Source organism: Pteropus medius, unplaced genomic scaffold (assembly GCF_902729225.1).
Source record: "Pteropus medius unplaced genomic scaffold, Ma_sr-lr_union100, whole genome shotgun sequence".
Lineage (NCBI taxonomy): Eukaryota > Metazoa > Chordata > Mammalia > Chiroptera > Pteropodidae > Pteropus > Pteropus medius.
In genome coordinates, this window is record NW_024354502.1 from 21302494 (window position 1) to 21328591 (window position 26098).

Below are 26098 nucleotides of genomic sequence, written 5' to 3' on the forward strand. Positions count from 1 at the left end.
CAAAGTACCATACCGTTCTACCTCTCAATCAAAAATAGGCTTAAATAGGTAAGTGTGGCAAGTGTGTGTCTGTGAAGCTGTTTAAGAACTATCTCTTTTAGGAGGCTTTGTAGCATATGGGAATAGTTTATTGTGAACTATTAGTTTCTGGTTTGGGTAGATGCAGAAAATATCTTAAAGATAGAGCTCAAGGTAGTATCTTTGAGTCTTGGTAAGCATTCACTTTCCAAAAAGCTTGCTGGAAACTGGTACTTGCTTATGCTAGTGATCTGCTAAATTATTCCTGCCTCCCCTTTTGTAAGTTGTTAAGTTGAAGTTATTTATCCCATTTTTAATATTTGAAAGAGCACTTGATGTATATTTGTAGCTATATAAACGTAAAGCCAGAAACATTAGTTACATTTACCTTGGAGAAATTTATGTACTATAATGATGTATTCCAAACTTTCAAGTAGCTAGCTATTCTGATTACAGTAGAAAAGCCATTTCAGAGCCAACTATTTGTTTCATTTTTTTTTCTAACCTTAAGTGTGATAGTCCTTCCAACAGTTTTATTCAATAAGTGGTTTAGTTACATTTGTGCCATCTACTCATATTTATAATAGTTATAGCCAATATTTGTTGAATGATTAATATGTGCCATATCCTATGCTGGATTCTTTATGTGTGTTATTTTACTTAATTCTAACAATAATCCTGTGGACTGTAGATATTATTATTATTTCTAGTTTACAGTTGAAGAAACTATCTTAGTAATTTAACCCAATGTCATACAGCTAGCTAATAAGTGTCAGAGAATGAACTTAAATCTAAACTTTGTGACTGCAAAGTCCATGCTTTACTCTCTGAATAAAATACATGCTATCATTACCCCATATTTGTATAGTAGTTAAAAACAATTTTCCCCCAACCTACTCTAAATTATCTCATATTATCTCTCCCAGTAAGGTGGATTCAATAACTGTGTGTGAAACAGACAATTCCAAAATCTCATGGTGGAACACAATAAAAGGCTATTTCTCTCTCACACAAAGAAACATGTGGGTGACTCAGGTATCCAGATTCCTTCCATCTGTGACTCAGCTGTCTCCTAAGGCCCGCTTGGAGTTATCCACTAGAATTACTACATTCAGCCAGCCAATGAGGGAAGAGAAAGAACTCAAAGGATGTTCGAAGTGATGATTTAGGGACTAGTTTTGAAAGGACCATAAATCATTGTACTCACATTGGCTGGGACTGGGCTCATGGCTGTATCTAGCTGCAAGTGGAATAGAAAATTATTCTATTTATTTACTAGAAATTATTCTAGTTCTCCTATGTGCTCAGGAGGAAAATGAAACAAGTGAAGATATAACAAATTCTCTCACAATTGCGTTTTCTCTGTTTTAAAGATTATACAGAGATGTTATTACTGAACTAAAGCCACAGAACCATTTGGTATAGTGATCCATAGAACTCAGACTTCCTTAGGTCTGCATATAATATGCTCATGTTTCTGAGGAGATTTTCAAATAATTGAAAGACATATAGATTTCTAGTGCCACTGCTGATTTCATTGAGCATCAAATATTTTACCTTTTTGTGTCATATTTTAAATAGAGATATTATTATTGACAGGAGAAATGCAAAGCTTAAAAGAACATTTTCAGTGATAATTGCCATTTTAAGTGAAGATGATATTATAATAGCACTATAATATCTTTATATACATATTTATAATCAACTATTCTTTGAATATAAGTTATTGATTAACCTTAATTTGTATATTTTTCAGATTTTAATTTTTTATATTAACTTCAGGTATACATTGGTTAGACATTTATATGGTTATGAAATGATCACTCCGATTACGCTATCACCCATCTGGCTCTACACACTGCCATTACAACAATATTAACTATATATTCCCTATGCTATACTCTATGTCCCTATGACTGACTATTTTATAACTACTAATTTGTACTTCTCCATCCCTTCACTTTTTTCTCCCAGCCCTCTAACCCCCTCCCTTCTGGTAGTCACCAGATGGTTCTCTATATCTGTGAGCCTGTTTTCATTTAGTCTGTTCCTTTTGTTCCTTAGATTCTGCATTCAAGTGAAATCATGTGGTATTTATCTTTCTCTGTCTGACTTATTTCACTCAGCATAATCACGTCTAGGTCCATCCATGTTGTTGCAAATAATAGGACTTCATTTTTTATGGCTGAGTTATAGTCCATTGTATATATGAACCACAACTTCTTTATCCAGTTATCTATTGATGGGCATTTAGGTTGCTTCCATATCTTGGCTATTGAGAATAGTGCTGCTGTGAACATAAAGGTGCATAGATCTTTATGAATTAGTGTTTCAGGGTTTTTTGGTTAAATACCCAGCAGTGCAGTTGCTGGATCAAAAGGTAGCTCCATTTTTAATTTTTTGAGGAGCCTCCAGACTCTTTTCCACAGTGGCTGTACCATTTTGCAATCCCACCAACAGTGTTGAAGGTTCCCTTTTCTCCATATCCTCGCCAACACTTGTTTTCTGATTTATTGATGATAGCCATTCTGACAAGTGTGAGGTGATACCTTATTTTGGTTTTATTTTACATTTTTCTGATAATTAGTGATATTGAGCATCTTTTTATATGTCTGTTGGCCATCTATATTTCCTCTTTGGAGAAATACCTATTCAGGTCTTCTGCTCATTTTTTATTGTTGTTGAGTTCTTTATAAATTTTAAGCATCAAATATTTTACCTTTTTGTTTCATTATGTTTTAAATAGAAGTATTATTTATCCCTATTATTAACCCCTGTTAACCCCTATCAGAAGTATCATACAAGAATATCTTCTCCCATGCAGTAGATTTTCTTTTCGTTTTGTCGATGATTTCCTTTGCTGTACAAAACTTTTTAGTTTGATGTAGTCCCATTTGTTTATTTTTTCTTTTGTTTCCCTAAGACAGAGTTCTTAGTATTGTTCTCAATTGCCTAAATTTGGGTACACAATGTTTGTTGAATAAATACATAAATAAATAACTCCCAAAACACAATTAAAGATAAATCATCCCTGAAAACAAAAGCAACATGGAGAACAATAAAAAACAACAAAAAACAATAAAATACAACAATAAAAATACAAAAAAAAAAACAATAAAAAACAACAGCTTTAAAATGGAAAGAAAATAAAAATAGGAGAAAAAAAGATAATACAAGATATATGAAAACTTCCCTAATCTAAAAAAAAACAAAAAAAACCCTTGAATTTTCTGATTGAAAATGACAAGCTAAGTACCTGGCAGAATTAGTTTTTAAGGTCATAAATATAGATATTTCCTGTGAAATTTTGAACTACAGTGATCAAAAGAAAATCTTACAAGCTTTCAGAAAGAAAGAAAATGATACTCACCAAAGAAAATCACACTTCCAACATATTTCTCAGAAAATCCACTATAAATATGACCTTTCTGGGGAAATTATTCGAGGATATAGTCTTGTCAACATGAAAGTTAAATCAGAACAATGTCCTCAAGATAGAAGAAAGCAAAATACAAGAAATCCAGTGAGAGATGCAACAAAAATATAATCTATGAAATAATTATCCCAAACTTTCCACTAGGAACTGGGTGCTATCTGATAAATCAAATAACAAAATTAGGCCTGCCCAGGAGCTTTCTGTCATAACACAAAGTGGCATATACAAGATGGGCCTGGGCGGGTCCAGGAGGCTCATATAAACTACCTATGGATCAGATCCCACAGGACCTGTCCCTGCTACTTTGCTGCCATTACTGTGACCCACACCCATAGCCTCATGCAGAATCCTTATGTCCACGAAATGAACATAATGAAGAGGAAATGAAATGAAGAAGAAAAAACCACAACATGCCAGCACCAGCCCAAAGTGGTCCAAATAACATTAAGGAGACAGATTCCCTTATAAAACCAGCCCAAAGTGGACAGCCACTCAGGAAAGGCCCTGAAAGACAGTGGTGAGGGGAGATCCCCCCAAATGCAGAACTTCAGGCGATATATCTGGTGGTCTATGTTGTAAAAGGAAAAATGGCCTGTGACATGGACCTTCAGCAGTTCATAGGCAGTGGCTAACAGATTGGCCAGATGCTCAGAGACTTGGAAAGAAGCCAGATATCCAGCAGAAGGAATACCCAGCAGATGGCATCCATTCCCTGCAGAGGACGTGCCCATAACCTTCTGTGGGTGTCAGTCAGCCTCTTCCCCAGATGCCCCAACACTTGTTCACTAGGTCTGGTACAAAGTGGCCGTGGAAGCAAGATGGACACCCTTGTGTGGCCTTTCCTTCATTGATGCTGCTCTGCCTACAGCCACTGCTAAATTCCCAGCCTGCCAAAGGCAGATGCAATGATGGCACCACTTCCTAGGGAAAACACCCGGCCCACTCGAGGTGATTACACTCAGCATTTCTGCCATGGAGAGGGCAGCAGTTTGTCTTCACAAGGACACATATTTGTAATATGAATTTGCCTGCCTTGACCATAATATTTTTGGAGGCTGCCATAATCAGGATACCAAAACTAAAAAAACAAGGACATGTTTTTAAAAAGAAATAGAAAGAGGGAAGGAAAGAGCGATAAGGAAGGAGGAAGGGAGGGAGGGAAAGAAGGAAGGGAAGGAAGATCACCTTACAAACAAATGCAAAATTTCTAAATAAAATGTTAGTAAATAGAATCTAGCATTCTATTAAAAGAATAATATAACCAAGTGGAGCTTATTTCAAGAATATAAGGGACTTCCAATCAAGATGGCTGAGTAGGTAAATGCTGTGCTCACCTCCTACCACAACCACATCAGAATTACAACTAAATTATAGAGTAACCATCATTGATAATTTTGTTTTTTAAACACGTGATGGATTACTGTGGGCCATCTACATACCTCATGTTTATTCTTACATTATGAATCTGAGACATTTGTTTCTGAATTACAGTTATTTTTTAACCTTCCCCAAATTTAACTCTTCTGGAAAGTACTGCAACTTAAAATCTTAATATAGTAGAAATATGTACTAGAAGTATGAGCTAATAATTGATACAGATATGAGTATTGTATTAATGTAAATTAGGGAGAGCAGAAAAGATTTACAGAAACTGATGTTAACTTTTACTGGCAAATTAAAATCCAGCATCTCAGCAGTAGCAACCTTTTGTTATACCTCAGACTCTTTGGAGAAGCTGTTGAAAACTACAGATTCTAGCGCTAGAACATATGTACTCACAATTTAGTTATAGTTTTCGAGATTTCTGAAATCTACCCATGCATTAACTGTTACTTTTAAGCATTTCTATGCTTCTCCAAACATTTATTGTTATGCCTTTTATATTTTTAGTTTAACAGACTGTATAAAGAGATGTTTAATAAGTCAGAGGTTTTATAAGGGAATCTGTCTCCTTAATGTTATTTGGACCACAAGAATTATACCCAGCGCCTGCATTGCTGCTATAGCTGAATTTGGCAGCTATTTTGGAGAATAGATTTATTAGAAGAAAATACGGTGTTTCCAAATTGAGGTTGGCAAGATGAATGACATAACCTAAAAATAATTTAAAATGTTTAACTTTTTTGAGCAATAGCAAACTTCATTATAATGAACTTTAGTGATTTATCTCTCAGAGGAAGTCATATATGAAAATCAAAAAAGTTTAATGCCTCAAACTTCTCTTAATGAAATGGGTCAGATTTATAAAAGCTCTATTTACTTTGGGCCATAATTAGTTTGCGTATGGATACATCACTTCTAGTTATGGTCTGACCAAAGGATATGATAATTCATTCTGTTTTGGTAGTTAAATGCTACATTAAATCATACCTAGCCATATTTAAATTTGATAGATGGTGGGTTGCAACTCCATGTATAGGAGATGCTATGGAAAGATAGATACTTTCTTTTCTCATGGCCCTAGGAACCTTTACTTAACCTCAAATTTTGAGATTTTTCCCCCACTTTTTATTTACTGGTTACTAGTTCCTAAGGTTATACACAATAAGCTAAATGAATGTTCTCTATACTAGATCATTTAGTCAGGTAACTAGTGATTTCTTTTGCTACAACTTAAATTGTTTGCTATTTATGGGTTATAAAACCATTGTCACTATGAAAAATAGAGTGCTATCACAGTATAGCTTTTTTAAAAAAATGCTTAAAAAAAACAGATTTCAGTCTTTTTTTGTTTAGATTATGGGTCTACTATATATGCCAAATATATAATCAAGGTTTTTTCTTTCAAAATTATGCTTATGAAAAAAAAGGTAATCATGTTATTATAATTTAGGTCCTTTCAAAGTCATTTGTATTACTGTTTGGAGAAGACATGGTCTGAAATGTCTTTGTTTGGTGCTTGTTTTAGATGCAGTAGAATGACAGTTCCGGGGGTCTTGTCTGTTTTGTTCACTATTGTATATCTGCCATTTAGAAGAGTATCTGGCACATGATAGGCCTTGAACATATTTATTGAAAGAATAAATGAATTAATGTTTATACAAGTTACTTAACAAATTTAGTTATTCTTAGAAGCTATTACAGTTGCAAGTATTGGATAATGCAAGAAAACCTTTTAAAGATAATTTTTTTAAAAAAGCAGTATAGTAATTATTTCTATGTGGAGGTAACAAATGCATACTTAAGCTTAGGCTAAAATTTCCTATGATAGCATCATATACAGATTAAAGAATACTGTATCTCAGCCTAGGTGAAGATATCTTTTGGAAACCTGCCAAGTATTCACCCCCCCCTCAAAAAAAAATTATATGGTTTTCCTCTTGAGGAAAAGTCCATGCAACACAGAGCAGCTAGAAATTCAGCAGAAAGCCTAGAGTCTTACTGGCTTGAGGTGTCAGGAGATGGAGTTTGAGAATGCTAGAATGGCTGGAAATTGAGTGACTAAATCCCAGAAAAGGGGGGATTATAGTAGGATAGCCCTAAAATCTATGCATAAACTCCCCTCAAATACCTAGATAACTTCTGAACTGCGCATGGGAGATTTCAGGGAGCTCAATGGGAAAACAACAGCTGTGAGGCAGAAAAGGCCAACTAGAAATTTCAACTGTTACCTTCTGCTACAGAGAATGTGGTGTTTGGTTCCCACCAAGTTAACAGGGATTGGTAAACATTTGTGATCATCACAGATCTATTCTAATAAAGCATAAAACCAAAACTCTACAAGTTCAACTTGATTGGCCAGTGATTTAGCTGCCAGGTCTAATAAAAATCCTCACTCTTCAGGAGAAGATAAGAGGCTCTTAAAATCTCTACAACATATCATCCACAACATCTAGTTTATAATAGGCAATTACTAGACATGTGAAGAAGCAGGAAAATGTGACTTGATGTCAAGACCATTCTCCCCCATAATGGTAGCAGACCCTAAAAATAGCAGACTTTAAAGCAACTATAATATTTTCAGACTTAAAGGGTCTGGTCATAATGAATGAACAGATAGGTATTCTCAGTGGAGAAATAGAAGCTATAAAAAAGAATAATTAGACATTCTTGAACTGAAAAGTATAATATCTGAAATGAAAATTTCCCCGAATGACTTGAACATCAGATTGGAGATGGCAGAAGAAAAAGTTGATGAACTTGAAGATAGATCAGTGAAAATTTGCCAATCTAATGGAGGGCACACAAAAATGAACAGAGCCTCAGTGTCCAATGGAAAAGTATTGAACTGTCTAGCATAAATAACAGAGGATAGATGAGAAAGACAGATGGGTAAAAAATATTTAAGAAAGTAATCACTAAATATTTACCTATTTGGTTTAAGTCAACTTTAACTCTTAAGAAGGTCAGTGAACCCCAAGCAGGATAAATACAAGGAAAACTGCATCTAGGTACATCCCAATCAAATTGCTGAATATCAAAAATAGAAAATGTGAATGCAGCCGAAGGGAAAATAAAGATACAGAGAAATTAAAATATTAGTAATGACTTATCAGAAATGATGGATGCCAGGAGACAATAAAATGATGTATTTAAAGTCCTGAAAGGATAAAACTGTCAACCTGGAATTCTATATTTAACACAGAATCTATAGAAAATGAAGGTGCTAGTAAATATTGTTGCATGCTGCTCTTTTTACATGCATGTTTTAGAGGTGCTGGACATCTAGGTGTCAGACATCAAAAAAAATTTTTAATTAGAAGCTGTGGGTGCACTTTGCTCTTATTTTTAGTATTTTGACCATCAACACAAAACTATTGGAGCTTCTCTATAATTTAACCTTTTTAAGAAATAATAGAAGAAACCTAATTTTAGCTGAATAACAGAGGCAAGAACAAATATTCAAGATATAATGGGATTTTCCTCTCAAGAAGTAATTTCTTTATTGTCTATAAAATTTTTGTCCAGCCTTCTTCCTTCCCAGAATACCTTCTTAGGACTCTTAAATTATTTAGGTATGTGGGTGGGTATTAGATGGTACTAAAGTATTTATGGTTAGGAGATGTTTATTGGTAGAATATTTTAAATCTAATTCTTGGAGTTGTATTAAGATACTTAACATGTTGTATTCTGTATCACTGGTGGGGTAAAGGTCCTTATCTTTTCAGTTTAAAAAGCCTGATGTAAGAAGGTTGTATTGCTTAATAAGAATCACACAGCAATAGCAAGCCAAAAGCAAAGATGTGAACAGAATCCTCAGTTCCTCGTTTCTGCTGATGTGTGTTCTGCATTATACTTTATTTACTCAGTGTTTATTAGGCATCTGTTATAAGTTTCACACTGTGTTAGGTACTAGGGATGCAAAGCTTGTCTCACATTTCATTTCGGCTAACATTTAGTGTGGCACCAGGTTTCGTTGGATACTTTCAGCACATGTCAGTTTTACTTTATTCTCATAACATCTATTTGAAATGAGTGGTATCATCCATATTTTATAGTGGAGATCACAGACTCAGGAATTTACCTTATTTAGGATTTTATAACCAAAAGCAGCCAACCAGGTCTTCACTCCCAAATTTTCTTTTTTTATACACTGGAAACAATGTGGAGGTAGGTGAGTCTTTGTTCCAGGTAATGGATGACTTGGAGTTAGTGGATGATGAGGATGAATGGAACTACAATCCTACTGATTCAGAGAGTGACTTGACTGACTGATGGGCTCTCTCTGTCTGCACAGAGGCTTGACTGCCACAGCATCTATGGCTATGCTGAAAGGGTGTTGATTTTCCCTTCTTTTTTTCTAAGAAAAAATTTTCAGGAGAATATTCTGCTAGCTTTCATCATTGAACTTAATAAACTGACCTTAAAATTTCAATATAAAAAACTAGTATGGTGCTAAATTAAGTGTATTTTATAATGAGTCAGTACAGTCATTGACACTTTTACTAAATCTTTGGTCCATGAAGCTTTGATACATATAGTAGAAATATCTTTTTTTGGTGTCATTTCTTTTTCTTAATTTCTCACATATTCCTCAAGAAGAAAAAGGTAAGAATCAAGAGATCTTGACTTTAAAGGGATAGAAACACTATGGACTAAAGCAAGTTATGTAAGCAGGTTCAGGTCTTTGTCCTTTTCAGTTCCATCTTAGGTACTACTCTTCAGTTGAAGTATGTAAAAAGTTCAGGAGTTGGGTTCCTTTGCTGTTGATAAAAGTGATTCTCTGACCAGTTCTTCAGGGGGATGAAAGTGTGTAGCAGCAATGTGTGTGGCAGAGAGTAGTGTTTACTTATTGAAGTTGTGCTAGACTGGGAAAAAAGAAAAAAGAGACATTTCTCATAGCTTAATTATCGTGTGATTGGAATTCCTTGTGACATTGGTATTGGAGAAATGCGTCCTTTATGATTTTAGATACTTGGTTGAAAATACATAATTTGGAGTCCCTTGTATTTTACTGTTCTTTTCTGTTTCAGTAACTAAACTCTTCTGTCATCTTTAATTGCAGATGCATACTTTTATTTTTGAGGAGGAATAAGCCAGTAGCCATAACATTATGGAGGACAGTGTCAGTTATCTCTCTCTTTCCACTGCTCTTCTTTGTGTTATCAGTGCATTCATCATAATTTGACAGATCCTTGTGATAGGCAATCAATTTAAAGAGCTTCCAAGCTTGGGAATTAGTAGGAGTTGGTATATTTCAAATTATGTCATTAAGTACGTTTATTGCCTCTCATCATCTTTTCCTACTCTGAGATGATGCAAATTCTATTTGATCATGTAAACATCTAGGTTTTTATATATTGTTTATTCTGTATTTAATCCAGTAAACCTCATATTTGTCTTTGTAGACCTAGTATGAACTAATTGGACTAAAAAAGAAATAGAGCATATATATGCCTAGGAGGTATGACAATGTCATTTTTAAGAAATGATGTTCATAATGTTTGTTTTTGACACCATCTTGGCTCTGTTGTGTTAAATCACAGATATTCAAGTTCTACCTTAAAAACCTTATTTTTAAAAGTTAAAGGTAATCAGGAAAGAAAAACAAAGTGAACAAAGTAAAATTTATTTGAGTTGTAAAAGTATAATTTCATTAGGAAGAGAGAAAGGGGAATGATATTTCAGACCAGGAGAGTGACTTCAGTGAGGCATGGAGTTGACCGCTAGCTAAGATCAGCCCAGGATGATATAAAGATACTATTGTCTTTCATTTTCTGAGATATTTTTTGATATCTTGATAGTGACTGGAGAAGTTGTTTCATGAAGGCAACTGCAGATAGCAGATGGTACTGAGGTTAACATATTAGAAGACCTGAATTTGACCCCCACTCTCTCATTTACTAATCATGTAATATTTACCCTCTCTGAACTTCAGTTTTCTTGTCTGTCAAATAAGGATAATACCCACTCCATAGGGCAGTGAGGTTTATATCAAGACGCAGATAAAAAGCTCTTTTAAAACACTAACATGTAGTGGTATTATTATATACAACATGTTTTTCCCTTCTTTTTCCAACTGGCAACCTAACTATTTGTTTTAAAACTCAAATATTTTTGTTTTAATAGTGTGTGCATTTCTGAGGCAGTGTATAACAATAATACAGATTCATACAGTTGATAGTTTAAAAAGTTGAGTTCAAAAAGAATAGTACTGTATTAAATAATGCAAATAATAGATTATTTTTCACTAGAGAATGAAGTCAACTTTATTCAAAAATAAGTAAAGTTCCGGAATCACTGAACTTTTTTTTTTTTATTTCACACATTTTGTCATCTTTTCAATTTGGATAATTTCTGTAGTACTCTTTTTTAGTGGTTTAGGATATAGTCTTAGAAATCCAAGTTAGTACTAATTTCTAAATGTTTATGCAAATAAACAGTTTAATTAAAAACTCTTTGTTATGGGTGACCATATAATCTTAATTTAATATAGAAGTCAAACAATTAGATTTAGTTTTTTTACTAAATATTCATTCTCTGTTTTTCCATATGCAAAGTTAGAATAATGAAAAAATATATGTGGTTAAAACTTGTAAATTATAAATCATTGAGATGAGGGGAAGTAGGGATGGGGTGGTGGGATGAAATATTGATATATCTTCTGACTGCTGTTACATAAGGCCTCTTGTTACTCTTGCTTCAGATGGCTTGCAAAATAGCTTTCTTTTTAAGGTAGATTTTGAATTAGCCTGTCATTTCTCATAATGTCTCGAAGACTCCCTCTAAATTTGGTGAAAAGTGACTTAGCTGTTTTCAAGAGATATCATAACAGAGATGGACATTTAATGTATATAAATTTATAATTATTGGTTTTATGATATGTTTCTTCTCCAGACATATCATATTGAGGCTAGAGACCAAGTCTGTCTTGTCCTTGGTGATAACCTCAGGGTTTAGCAAATGCTGAGCTAGATTTCAACTCTGAAATTATGCCAAAGTCCCCTTGATTGAGGCATTCCCAGTACTTTTCAGTCACATCCTTATAGACACCTTCATGGATTATTTCTACAGAAGGATAGTATTAAATTATGTGGATTTTTTTATAAGTCTCTCTTATCAATTCCATAGATTGTTAAGGGGTACCTCACGATAGCCCTGTAGGCTGACAATGGTTATAAACTGAGTTGTTTTTATAATGGAACTTTTATTTTTAATACCTAAGGTAATGAAAAACAAGGAGCCTTGTTTTAGAGGCCAATGGTGAAGCACTGGCAGGATGATGGAGAGCCAGAGGAGAAAGAAGCTGGATATTTATTCTTCGAGCTACTGTTGAGCAGCTCCTCTCCATTAATTGTTCCTTCCCTTCCCCGTTACTCCAAAGGGGTGACAGTGGCTTCCTGAGTAAGTTGCCATCCCTGTTGGTTTCTTAAACCTGCCCATATCTTTGTAAATGCACCCTTTGGTACCTCCTTGCTTTGTTTATAGAATTTTGTATTTAAATGAGAGTGTTTAGCAAACTCTTTAGTATTTGTGGTTCTTAATCAAAGTGTGCAGCTAAATTATTGAGGAACACTTGCAAAATATACAAACTCTGGACCCCATCCTCATTTTGATTGAGCAGTTTAGGGCAGAATATTTTTGTTGCTGTTTTCGAGGTTCAGTCACGGTTTTCTTTTTTAAACTATAAGTAATAGATGCTCATGATTCAGTTTTAAACTATACAGAAGGGAGAAAGTGAGTATTAAAGGTTGTTCTCTCCAAAGTAACCATTGTTAATGGTTTTTTTAACATTTTTTCAGAAATTGTATGTGTATATGTAAGCCTGTGTGGGTATGGTTTTTTCTGCAAATGGCTCCTACTGTACATACTATTTTGCAGTTATTGTTCACTTGGCATTATATAGAGAGATCTTTTCATATTATTACACATAAATTGTGGTTGGTTGATTTATTTTTACCAGTCCCCTGTAGGACCCTTAAGTTATTTCCAGGTTTTGTGTGGGTTGGTTTTTTGTGTGTGGTTTTGTTTTGTTTCCTTCTGTCAGCTAGGCTGCAGTGAATTTCTTTGCACAATATGTTTTTGCACAATTGTGTCCTTATATTTTCTGAAGGATAAATTTTACGTGTAGGATTGCTGGTCAAAAAACATTTCCGTTTTGAAGTTTAATAGATAATGTCAAATTGGTTCCAAAAAATCGTGCTGATTTGCACCTCTCCCAACCATTTACAACTTTTGTCAATCTAATATGCGCAAAAATGGTATCTAGTGTTTGAATTTTATGTCTTTAGTTGTGATTGTTGTTGAACAGTTTCTTGTCTTCGTAATTTTTGTAATTCTTTTTCTCCAAAGTTCCTTCTTGTATTTTTGCTCATTTTGCTAGTATGTTGGACACTTTTTTCTTATTAATGTGTAAAAGCTGTTAGTTAGGATTTTTTCATCTGTGTTCATGAGAAATATCAGTCTGTAGTTTTCTTTTTTGCGTGTTATCTTTACCAGGTTTTGGTATCAGGGTGATATTGGCCTCATAAAATGAGTTGAGAAGTATTGTCTCCTCTTCGATTTTTTGGAAGAGTTTGAGGAGAATAGTATTAAATCTTCTTTGAATGTTGGGTAAAAGCTGTTTATATAGTGAGGAAATTTGTTCATTGTATACATGTTTTCCTAATTTACATCTATTTTATAGTATTTTTTTTTACCATCGAGGTACATATTTTTTAACACAAATATTAAATTTTTAGTGTTGTTCAAATTTGTTTATTTTCTTTTGAGGCATATTTATGTCTTTGCACAATGTTTTAGAAAGACTTTCTAAGTAGAATGACCATATATTCTAGTTTGCTCCTTTTATCCTAGTTTAAATATTAATAACACCTCCATTCACTCTTATAAGGTTCTCATTTGGATAAAAACGATATGGCAATTAAATTTATAAAAGTGTGTATTTTAAGAGATACCCCAGGTGATACTGATTAAATGCCACTTGTTCTATATTTTAAGCAATAAATTCTTAGGACAAGATTCTTAAGATAGATTCTCTCTGCAGTTCTTTTCTATGATACATATATATATTATCATACATATGATATATACATATATAGAGAACAGAAAGCATTTTGAGATGCAAGAGAAAATAAAAACATAAAGAACATATGCAGAAAATTTTAGTAAAACCTATCATTACACTCTAGTTTCCTCGCAATTAAGGGGGAACACTGCAAATAATGGGAAATATAAACTGATGGACATGAATAAAGTTTGCCTGAATGAAATGTTTTTCTAGATTTTGCATTGGGAAATCAATATGACTTTCTCAAGAATACATGTGGATTTCAGCAGCTGGGTTTTTGGGGTTTTTTTGTTTTTTGGGTTTTTTTTTTTTGACCTTTAACTGTGATATAATAATCATCCAGAAAAATGCATTAATCGTGAGTTGCAGGTCAATGATTTATCACAAAGTGAACATAGCTTTATAACCACTACACATGTCAAAGTTCCCTTTGTACCTGCCCACAAAAGATAGCTACAGTACTGATTTCTAACATCTCAGATTAGTTCTGCTTGTTTTTGAACTATATTTATATGGAGTTTTACAATACACATTCTTTGATGTGAGATTCATTCTTGTTTTGTGTATAGCGGTATTTTGTTCATTTTAATTGCTTCTAGTATATTAGAGTGTGAATATATTCTATTGATGGAAATGTGGGTTGTGTTCAGTATTTTTGCTTATAACTAATGCTGCTATGAATATTGTGTATATCTTTGATGCATCTGTGTATTCATTTCTCTTGTGCACTTATTTCCAGAAGTATAAATGGGTAATAGAGTTATGTAAATGTTCAAAATTGGTGGATACTGTTAGACAGATTTCCAAAGTAGTTGTGCCATTTTATACTTCCACCAGCATTCCACATCTTTTCTAATACTTGGAAATGTCAGTCTGAATTTTAGCAATCCTAGCGGGTGTGTAATGGTCTCTCAATATGCCTTTAATGTGTATTTTCCTGATGACAAATGACGTTGAGCATTTTTCGATATTCTTTTGTGAAGTGCCTGTTAAGTCCCTTGCCTATTTTTCTATTGTATTGCCTGCTTTCTCTTATTGATTTGTAAGTGTTCTTTCCATAGTCTGGATACTGGTCTTTATTAGTTATATGTGGCAAGTGACTTCTCTCACTCCCTTAATATAATCTCTTGATTTCATTGTAGTTCAATTTATCAGTCTTTTCTGGTAAAAAGTTTTTGTATTTTTTTTTGTTTTAGAAATATTTTCATTGAAATAGTCTCTTCTATTGACTTATAGAAGCTTTATGATTTTACTAATCACATTTAGATTTGTGAACCACCTGGAATTGATTTTTATGCATGAGGTGAGCTTAAAAGTCAAGTTCCCTTTCTCAGATGATAACCAGTAAAATACTATGTTGTTTTGCTTTTGAAAAGGCTATTTTTACTGCTTAGCAATGTCACCTTTTACATAAATCAAGTATCTATACATATGTGAGACTTTTTCTCAAGACTGTGTTCTGTTCCTTTGGTCTTTGTATCCATTCTTGTGGTGTACCACACTGTCTTCTTAAGTACTGTAACTTTATAATAAGTCATTGTATCTGGCAGTATAAGAGCAACCCACCCCCACACACACTTTATTCTTTTTCAAGGTCATGTAAGCTGTATTTAGCCCTTTGTATATTTTATTGTCAATTAAAAAAAAAACAAAACACTCGTAAAGGCAGTGGGGAATCATTGAGGTCTGAGTGGTAATGATCAAAAATTTTGTGTATAATTTAAATATTGATAAGGTCAGCTCAAATCTAGAGTCTTTTATTAAGATTAAAGAATGTCCTTGTTATTTTACCATTTGTTTTATATTCTCTCGTAGACTATTCAGTAAATTGACCTTATTTAAAAAAAAAACTAATGGTTAAGAACATCCTTGTTTGAAGTTTCATAGTGATTTTTTAAGTATTTTAAAAACATGCAGACTAAGAATGTGCAACTAAATGATCTTGGTGTTTTGGTTTTTTGTTTTTTTTTTCAGAACATCTATGATAACAGTCTTCCATAAGTCGAACTTTTTCAAGAATTCTGTGAAGGAACCACGTAGAATTTTCTTACATCATGACTTAATCTGAATGCAAGAACAAGAAATAGGTTTTATCTTTAAGTATAATGAAGGGCTGTGTATGAACACAGACCCCAACTCAATCCTAATGAGCATTTTAGACATGAGTTTACATCGGCAGATGGGTTCAGATCGAGATCTTCAGTCTTCTGCTTCATCTGTGAGCTTGCCTTCAGTCAAAAAGGCACCCAAAAAAAGAAGAATTTCAATAGGCAATCTGTTTCGGAGGAAGAAAGATAAACGTAAATCAAGGGAGCTAAATGGCGGGGTGGATGGAATTGCAAGTATTGAAAGTATACATTCTGAAATGTGTACTGATAAGAACTCCATTTTCTCTACAAATACCTCCTCTGACAATGGATTAACTTCTATCAGCAAACAAATTGGAGACTTTATAGAGTGCCCTTTGTGCCTTTTGCGGCATTCTAAAGACAGATTTCCTGAGATAATGACTTGTCATCATAGATCTTGTGTGGATTGCTTACGACAATATCTAAGGATAGAAATTTCTGAAAGTAGAGTTAATATCAGTTGCCCAGAATGTACTGAACGGTTTAATCCCCATGATATTCGCTTGATACTAAGTGATGATGTTTTGATGGAAAAATATGAAGAATTTATGCTTAGACGGTGGCTCGTTGCAGATCCTGATTGTAGGTGGTGTCCAGCTCCAGACTGTGGGTAAGAAGATTTTGTTAGATTTTTCTTGACTTAATTTTTTTTCTTGTAGATAAATAAAAATTTGCTGACTATTACTCAAAAGAAAAAAATTTTAACCTGTCAAGTAATTCATTCATTCAACAAACCTATCAATTGCATACTATGTGTCAGGCAGTGTTTGGTATTAAAGGCGGGAAACCTATCTTACTCATTTTTATATTGTCTCTGCACAACATATTCACTTAACATATTTCAGAAGGAAAGGATAAGATGGTAGAGTGCAAGATTTAGTTGTGAGCAAAATTGATTTTCTCCATCCAGTTGGAGAATTTTTATTTTGGTATTATGGATGAAATGATCAGGGATTTTGTTTGGTTTTGGTGGGGCAGTCATTTATATAAATTTACATGACCCTTTGAAAGGCACCTTAATATGTGCAACAGTAGGATGTGTTCATATTGGTGTGCATAAGTATTCGCTAGTCTTAAAATCTAAAGGTTATATAATACATTTGCCTCGTTTTTTTTTAATTACAAATACTTTTTTTACCAACATTTAAAATAAAATAATTTTGTCAACAGCAGCCCCTATTTATAGAGCATTTACTTCATACAGTTAATTGTCAGAACTAGGAAGAAACAGTCATATGCTCTTCAAGAATTTCAAAAGCCATAAACACTGGATATGATTTAGCATACCATTAGTAAACCAGAGGTTATCTGTAAGTAAGAGTTTGGAAGAACCCAGAACTTCCAAGAGACAAGGCTGGAATGTGAGTTTAATTTATCAAATGACAATTTCAGGATTGATCATCTGAATCATGTCCATTATTAAAAGCTTGTTGAGTAGAAAATTTTCAGATTGCATCTAGCCTATATTCCATAATTTCATTTATTTATATTTTTTAAATAGTTTTTTTGTTTGTTTTTCAATTACATTCTGCAGGGAGTATTATATTAATTTTAGGTGGATAGTGTGATTTATACATTTATATAACTTACAGAGTGATCACCCTGAAAAATCTAGTACCAATCTGACATCATACATAGTTATTACAATATTACTGACTGTATTCCTTATGCTATACTTTACATCCCCGTGACTATTTTATAATTGCCAATTTGTACTTATTAATCACTTCTCCTCTTACACCCTCCTCCTAACCTCCTTCCTGTCTGGCAACCATCAGAATGTTCTCTGTATCTATGAGCTTGTTTCTATTTTATTTATTTTGTTCTTTTGATTCCACATGTAAGTGAAATCAAATGGCATTTGTCTTTCTCTGTCTGACTTACTTCACTCAGCACAATACCCTCTAGGTCCATCCATGTTGTTGCAGATGGCAAGAATTTCTTTTTTGGCTGAGTGATATTCCATTGTGTGTGTGTGACCTCTTCTTTATTCATCCATTGATACTCCCTGCAGAATGTAATTGAAAAACAAACAAAAAAACTATTTAAAAAATATAAATAAATGATATGGAGACTCCTAGGGAGCCTCCATATCTTGACTATTGTAAATAATGCTACAATGAATATATGGATTCATATGTTCCTTCAAAGTAGTGTTTTGGGTTTGTTTGGATAAGTATCCAGAAGTGGGATTACTGGGTCCTTCTTTGCCTCTTGTTTTAGCCTTTGTTGTAATATCCATTTTATCTGGTATACATATTGCTAACCCAGCTTTTTTTCTTTTATTGTTTTTCATGAAATATCTTTTTCCATCCTTTTACTTTCAGTCTGTGTGTGGCTTTCAATCTGAAGGAGTCTCTTGTAGGCAGCTTATGTAAAGGACTTGTTTCCTTATCCATTCAACCATGCTCCTATCTTGATTGGAGCATTTAATCCATTTACATTTAAGTAATTGTTGATAGATATATAGCTATTGCCATTTTATTATTCATATCTGTGATCTGTTTTTATTCCTTCTTCCTCTTCCTCTTCCTTCACCTCCTCCACCTCCCCCTCCTCCTCTTCTTCCTCCTTGACCTCCTCCTCCTCACCTTCCCCACCTTCCCCTTTACCCTCTCATCATCCTCCCGCCCTTGTCTTTCTAAGATTTCCTGTAATACTTGCTTGGTGATGATGAACTTTGGTTTTTTCTTGTCTTGGTTGTAGGTCCTTTTTATTGCTTTGACTATTTCATGCTAATCCATTCTGGCTAGAAAAGTTTTTGTTGAGAAATCAGCTGATAATATATGGGAACCCCCTTGTAGGTAACTAATTGCTTTCTCTTGCTACTTTTAAGAGATTTTCTTTGCCTTTAACCTTTGGTGTTTTATTATGGTATGTCTTGGTGTGGGCCTCTTTGGGTTCATCTCTGTGCTTCCTAAGCTTATATACCTATTTCCTTCACCAGGTTAGGGAAGTTTTCCATCGTCATTTCTTCAAATAGATCTTCAATTCATCGTTCTCTCTCTTTTCCTTCTGGTACCTCTATGATGCAACTGTTGGTTTGCTTGATGTTGTCCCAAATGCCCCTTAAACTAGCCTCATCATTTTGGATTCTTTTTTCTTGTCACTGTTCTGGTTGGGTGTCCTCTACTACCTCCATCCTCTAAATCACTGATTTGATCCTCCGCTTCTTCTAATCTACTGTTGATTCCCTCTAATGTATTCTTTATTTCAGTTATGGTATTCTTTATTTCTGACTGGTTCTTTTTTGTGTTTTCCATCTCCATTTTTAAGTTTCCTATCTCTGTTTAACGTTCTCACTGAGTTCATCTACTCTTCTCCTAAGTTCATTCAGCATCCTTATAACCAGTGTTTTGAACTCTGCATCTGTTAGATTGCTTGTCTCAGTTTTGTTTAGTTCTTTTCCTGGAGCTCTGTTCTGCTCTTTCATTTGAAACATGCTTGTCTCTCCATTTTGGCTGCCTCCCTGTTTCTGTGTATTAGGTAGGGCCACTATGTCTCCTAGTCCTAGAGTGGACATATGTAGTGAGTATCCTGTAGGGCCCAGTGGCACAGTCTTCCCTGATCACCTGGGCCAAGTGCTCCAAGTGTGTCCCTTGTATAAGTCGTGTGTGCCGTCCTGTTGTAGTTGAGCCTTAGTTGCTGTTTGCACATCAGTGGGAGAGATTGACCCTCAGGCTTATTGGCTGTGAGGATTCACTGGTGAGGGGCAGACCATACGAGCAGGATTCAACTGAGCAGGGCTCTGGTTCCTGCTGAGTCTGCCCTCTGAGTGTGTCATCCTCAGATGCAGTCCTGGGTGATGCTCCAGCTGGTCTGAAGCAAGCCACCAAGTGTGTCAGACCCGGGGCCTCCTGGGAAGGGTTCCAGCAGCAGCCTGCGCCCCACCCAGGTCCACCTGGCAAGAGTCACCAAACAATTCACAGATGGCTACCACTTGCACTGGGCTTGGAGGTGCCTTGAGAAACCAATATGCAAACCTAGGCCAGCTGCTGCTGGTGCCAGGCTTAGGGCTGCTCAGCAAGAGTTATGGGGCATGGCAAGGCCAGATGCTGCTTGTTTGGGTTTTGCAAACCTTTGAAAAATTTTATGTAAATCCACAGCATGAGCCAAGACAGGCCCTTTAAATGGAAGGTTCACTGGAAGCAACTTGGGTGCGCCTGCAAACTAGATAGGGCAGAGTCTCAAGGAATCACCAAGGCAGTGCGTGCGACCAGTGTTGCCAGCTTGATGGAGACTCAGATATGGCAGTGGCTTGTATCTGCACACTGAGGAGAGGGCCCAATAAAGAAACAATGGATTCTGCCAGCACTTCTGTCTGGAGAAATCTACCCCTCCAGCCTTCGCCCTGAGACCAGACAATTCGGTTCCTCCTCATATGTCCCTGGAGCCTTTCACAGCCAAGATATCCCTCACAATTCTCAACCACCACACAGGTGTGTGACTAGCCTATTCTGCCACTTCACCCCTCCTACCAGTCTCAAGATATATATCCCCAGTTGTAGGACGTCTGTTCAGCTAGGCCAGGCAATTCCCAATGATGGTGGTTCTGTAGTTTAGTTGTAAATTTGTTGTGATTGTGAGAGAAGGCAAACATAGCATTTACCTACTCTGCTGTCTTGACCAGATCTCCCCACAATTTTAAATGAGAAAAGTAGTAATATGTTTTTTTGTTTTGTCTGTGCAATATATAATATGTTTTGCCTGTGCAAATCCCAGTCATTTTTCACAAGTATCACTAGTACTTAACTGTCCACCAAGGATTTCTCTATAATATCAAGCAATAAAAGTATTACCTAGTTATTTAATATTTTAGGAATTCATTAGTATTGTGAAGGACTCAGAGTTACTATTCAGTATCAAATGTGAGTTATACTCTCCTGTACTGCAGGAAACTTGTACTATAAATATAAATAGCAAGATAATATGTTAAAGATACTGGGCCAAGGTTGGCTGTGCTTTCAAGTATATGGCAAAAGCAAACTCTGGGAGCCATGAAGAGCTAAACTCTCAAGAAAAAGATAGGAAGAAAATAGAGATAATGAACTTGAGCAAGAGACAGTATCTTGTCCAAAGAACAGCTTAGATACAATTGTATCACTTTTGGTCCCATGGATAGCTGCACATTTTCACTGATGCAAATATGCACATTCATTACAGTAAATTTCAGGTTGGATAGCAAATTTCAGGTTTTAAAAAAGCTGCTTTTAAATCATCATGGCAAATACTTCTATAGTGAAAATTCAAATAGTAAGAAATATACCTATGTATTGTTTTTTATCTGATTTTCTAACTATCCTTTCTGGAACCGTAGGGTAAGAGGTGCTTCCCAAGTGCCTTTAAACGTTTAATAACTTTAAAAAGTCTGAAAATGATGGAACAAATGAAAAAGAGTCTTAAACATCACAACTTATGGCCAGAAGAGATCGAGACAATAAATCCAGGGGCACAGGCTTTCTGGTCACTAAATATTAGGTGTACTCTCTTGTGCTGGATTGATTGATCATGCCATCATAGTGGATAATATCAACACTATCAACCTAATAGAACACAGTAGACAGGGCTGACACAGATTCTAGTTTGTATAAGAACTTGATTTTAGGGGAAGGATGCCAAACCAACTGGAAAAGGATTGATTATTCAACATATAGAATTGTGAAAATTAGCACATAAAATTTATATGTATACTTTGAAAACATAAAGTGCTATGTGAGCCGTCACTAAAGTTTAGTTATACTTAGCATGTACAGACCTGATTTTGAATCTCCATCCTATCATGTTATAAGGATTGAGACAGATTTTTAATGTTATTACTAGCATAATTCCTAACACACGGTAAGCGTTTAACTCTCTTCTCATTTAGAAAAAAGTGCAGCTTGCTGCCAGCGTTAATTTAATATCATGTGTAGGAATGCTACATTTTCTAAGATTTGACATTTTCAGCGATCAAGAATTACTATATTTTGTAAATGCAAATACCACTACTAAAAACAGAATGCTATAAATAGAATGATGTCATTTGTTTCCAAAGACTATCAATATACTAGAGTGATGGGAAAATAATAATAAAAGCAAGCTATTTCATGGCAAACTTTGGGGGTAAGGTTAGGACTGTAATCCACGAGTAATCTTGGGGTAAATGCTGCAGCCGCAAGCACCGCCACCAAGTATTCTTGGGGCAAACAGGAACTGGGTTAATAGCTCTTATCATTCCTCATCTCCATTTTTGAAATTTTTATTTTTTATTTTATATCAGTCATTTAAGTATGTAACCCACCTACATACCAAGTACCAGAGATTTAATAATGAACAAAAAAACAAAAATCTTTGCCCTCTTGGCACTTAAAATCTTTGGATCCACAGAGGGACATTTTTTATTTAAACTCAATTTATTATTTAAATCTGACATAAGGAATACTGGTAATTACCTGACTGTTTGGCAGTTATTCATAGAAATGCTTAGCCAATAGTAATAGGATGATAGGCATGTATGTAGTATTTAAGCCCTTTCATTGAACAACACACTTGAAAGGCTTTTTTCCAGAAATGCTAAATATGAAATGACTTTTTCCTTCTGCACTTTTTATTTATCAGTATGACCATTTTTTATGTCTGACATCAATTTTACTTAAACACATAGTTTTATACACTTTGAGAAATAATGCCCTTAGCTCAGAGTAGAAAGAAAACCTAACCTAGCTGCTTTTTGGAGATCTCTCAGGGTTTCCCATCTAACATCCTTTCTACTCTTCTGCGGGCCAGCACAGATTAAACTGGTTTAAAGGACGGTGTTTTTTGTTTTTTGTTTTTTTTTTAAAAAAAAAACCTTTTGACACGGAGTCTAGGAGGCCAAACCTGTGTGCTGTTTATTTAACCAGGGTAAAGTTAGCAAACCTACTTCCAGAAAATGCTACTCTACATAGGTTCAGAGAAAAATCCTGCTACGGCTGAGAAGAAGAATTGGGATAAGAGACATGTAGGCGGGAAAGCATAAAACCTGTGTTGCATAAAAATATCGATTACCTTCCACCTAGGAGACCTGGTTTATACATTGTCTAGACAGATAGAAAAAAGTTGGCATTTTAGTTTCTGTCAGCATTTATTTCAACTAAGACCACCTTCTACAAGCACATATTATCCGTGTCATTTCATGTGAGTGCTTCTAACCTTGTTGGGGAACTTTTAACGTTAAGAGGCATTTATTATACTAGAATATAATTAATGATTTAATGTCTGTGAGCCACTCAAGGGCAGGAAAACAAGTGTTTTTTCTTTGTAACCACAGAGTAACCCCATGCTCAGTAAAGAATTGTTTAATGAACTAAACTGACTATATGCCTCTAACATAAATTGTATACCCTAGGAACATTAAACTATTTTAAAGCAATGTAATCAACTGTAATCAGGTTTGTGTAGCTTCAAGTTGATTTGCTGATGTTTAAATGGCTCTAAAGAGTAAGTTATTCTGGTATAGGATAATGTTCATAATGGATTTTTTAAAGGTGGGGCCATAGATATAGGGACTAAATAATATGTATGTTTAGAATTCTTGTTAATATCTGCATGACTTTCATTCTCATCCAGCAAAGAAGGGTTTTAGCCATAACTTGACTGTCTTTTGACATGCTGGAAATGCTTTTGGAGACTGACCTTTTAGAAATTTTATACAGAGAACAGATCCAACTTTGATTTTCTCTGAAGGAAGCAAGCATGTGTGCCTTAGAAAACAGCAGGTTTTGTGTATAGGGAGCCATAATGAGTAAACTGTATTTCAGGGAGAGGTCGTAATTTATAACTAGTCATAAACTATATGTATTAGAATAGACATTCATAAAATTATTCTAAGAATCAATAGCTTCAGCTAAGTGAGAGTTTGCTCTTTTTAATTCTTTTTTAATCATAAAATTAATCTAGGTATGTTTAATGGCGTTACTTCATGTTAAACATTATTAACTGGTACTAAGATTTGTTGGTGGAATTTTAGGGAATCAGTGAAAACAACATTCTTCCCCTCACACCCTTATTAAGGTGATAAAATACAACACAGGGACATGTCAGCTTTAGTGGTGGCTTTAGATTACAGCCAAAACGGCTTACTAACACTCCACCCCTAAATTAAACAGACTTCTCCAAGTAGTGTGGGCGGTTCTCAACAACTGTAGGCCTCCCCTGCAGCATGTGGGGGAAAGCAGATCCTGAAAGGGAACCAGAAGATGAGCCTCACTTTATCTAGACTTTCTCCCAAGTATATTAAGTCACTTCTTTTCCACTGGAATAATAGTAACTTCTTGTAAATGGAAACATGAGACTATTGATTTTAATATAAAACCTGACTGTTCCCCTTAAATGGATCAAATAATTTTGATATTTCCGATTGTATTTTCTTTGTTCGTAAAAACTGTGTTAAAGCCTTATGCTTTTGAGAAGGGGTTCTCTTGGACTCCTAGATAAACTTTCTTTGTTCTTTTTTCTTATTTTTTAATTAAAATTTTATTGGGACTATTAAATCTTCCTTAGGATTATAGTTCATGTTAGGTATGGTATGTTTGTTCTTGTTCCTTCATGAGGAATTTGCTATAGATAGAATATACCACCCTGACTGGTACCCCTCCTTCCTCAGTGTTATCGATAGCCTAAGTTGCGGAACTCTAGTACTGTGAAACTCTCTTTCATACTAACCAAATTTTCATGAATGTATATTTTGAAGATTGTAAAAGGATTTTGTCTAGTAGTTTTTCTTATGTTAACAATTATTGAGTGCTTATTGTGTATGTGTTCCTAATAATAACTGGTTAGGTACACTGTATAATATATCAAAGAATTAAATGTACCTAGCATTCATATACTCTGAAAACAGAATGTTAGGCCTCTTGAAGGTGAGTTTCATTGTGTGGGGAGCCAAATTTATTTTCCACTAGAAAACAGCTCTCAAGATATAACAAGCAAATGGTAAAACAAATACAAAATACTTGCTTTAAAGAAAAATTTCAGAAGTCTCTCTGCTCTGGAGCATTAAGTATTATTTGGGAAAAGAACAGGCTCAGCAGAAGGTCACAGACATAAATGAAGAATACTAATTAACTAAACATGTCTGGCTTACAGCATACACAGATCTTGGTTTAGAAGATACTTCCATTTCCTTCTATTGTCCATTTTTTTAACTCAAGTCTTACTGTCTCTCTGTCTATTCAGCGGAAGGTCTTTGGTTACTTGAAACGATTAAATCTTCCTACTTAGGCAGGAGTGGAGGAATAGGAAGAAAGCGAGGAAGATATGAAGGGAATGAAATAGGGCAGTCTTTCCAGAAATATTTTCTGTTCACTGGATTGTTAACAGGTGATCTGTAACTTACATAAAACTATATAGGTAATAAGTGGTGGAAGTTGAATTTGGACTAAGTAACGTAAACTTTTCTTCCACCTTTATAAATTGTGACTGACTTAAAAAAAAAAAAATGGTTAGTGTTAGCATTGTCCCCTGTACACACACAGATTTCTCTATTCTGTCCCTCCTCTTCCCTCCTTCCTTCAAGAAAAAGTAGAATAGAGAAGAGGTTAAGAAAAGAATGCCCTTTCTTTTTCACTGAATTTACTATTTTAAAGACTGCTTTAGATTATAACTTGATAGAAATAAAGTGTAGAGTCTTCAAAGATTTGTTTCTTTTTAGTGAGTCTGCAATGAATAAACCCTCGGGAAAATCTTAAAGCTCAGGGAAATGAAACATTGCTAAATTTCCTCATGTTGATTTACATTGCTTTTAATTCAGTCGTGTTTGAACGTATTTATCTAGACAGTGGTAATTGTAGAATTGGTCTATCAGAAATAAAGTGGAATTTAAGATGTAAAGTTTAGGTTTAAAGGTAAGATAATAAGAGAACAGGTCCAAAAATGGAAGAACTTCTTGACTCTTAAAATTTTGCATAATTACATAGATTATGTAATTTTAATAAATTTAATAAAAATCTGATATTTAAAATTTTTAATTATTAAATACTTAAAATCTTTTTAATTATTATTTAATTTTTTTTTTTTTTTGCCAATAACAAGAGGAGCCCTGAAAAG

The 26098-nt window shown here is 34.6% G+C and overlaps 1 protein-coding gene across 3 annotated transcripts in view; it reads left to right on the forward strand.

Annotated features, from left to right (window-relative positions):
- Nucleotides 1-26098, forward strand: part of RNF19A (ring finger protein 19A, RBR E3 ubiquitin protein ligase) — a 55423-nt gene that overhangs the window by 12478 nt on the left and 16847 nt on the right. The window contains exons 2-3 of one of the 3 annotated variants that reach the window (XM_039853923.1): nucleotides 12060-12238; nucleotides 15879-16643. The exons of 1 other annotated variant lie outside the window; for it this stretch is intronic. In XM_039853923.1, the coding sequence (XP_039709857.1) occupies nucleotides 15973-16643 (671 nt within the window). In that variant the 5' untranslated portion in view covers nucleotides 12060-12238; nucleotides 15879-15972. The remainder of the gene's footprint in view (nucleotides 1-12059; nucleotides 12239-15878; nucleotides 16644-26098) is intronic. One more of the 3 variants, XM_039853922.1, reaches the window with a different exon arrangement.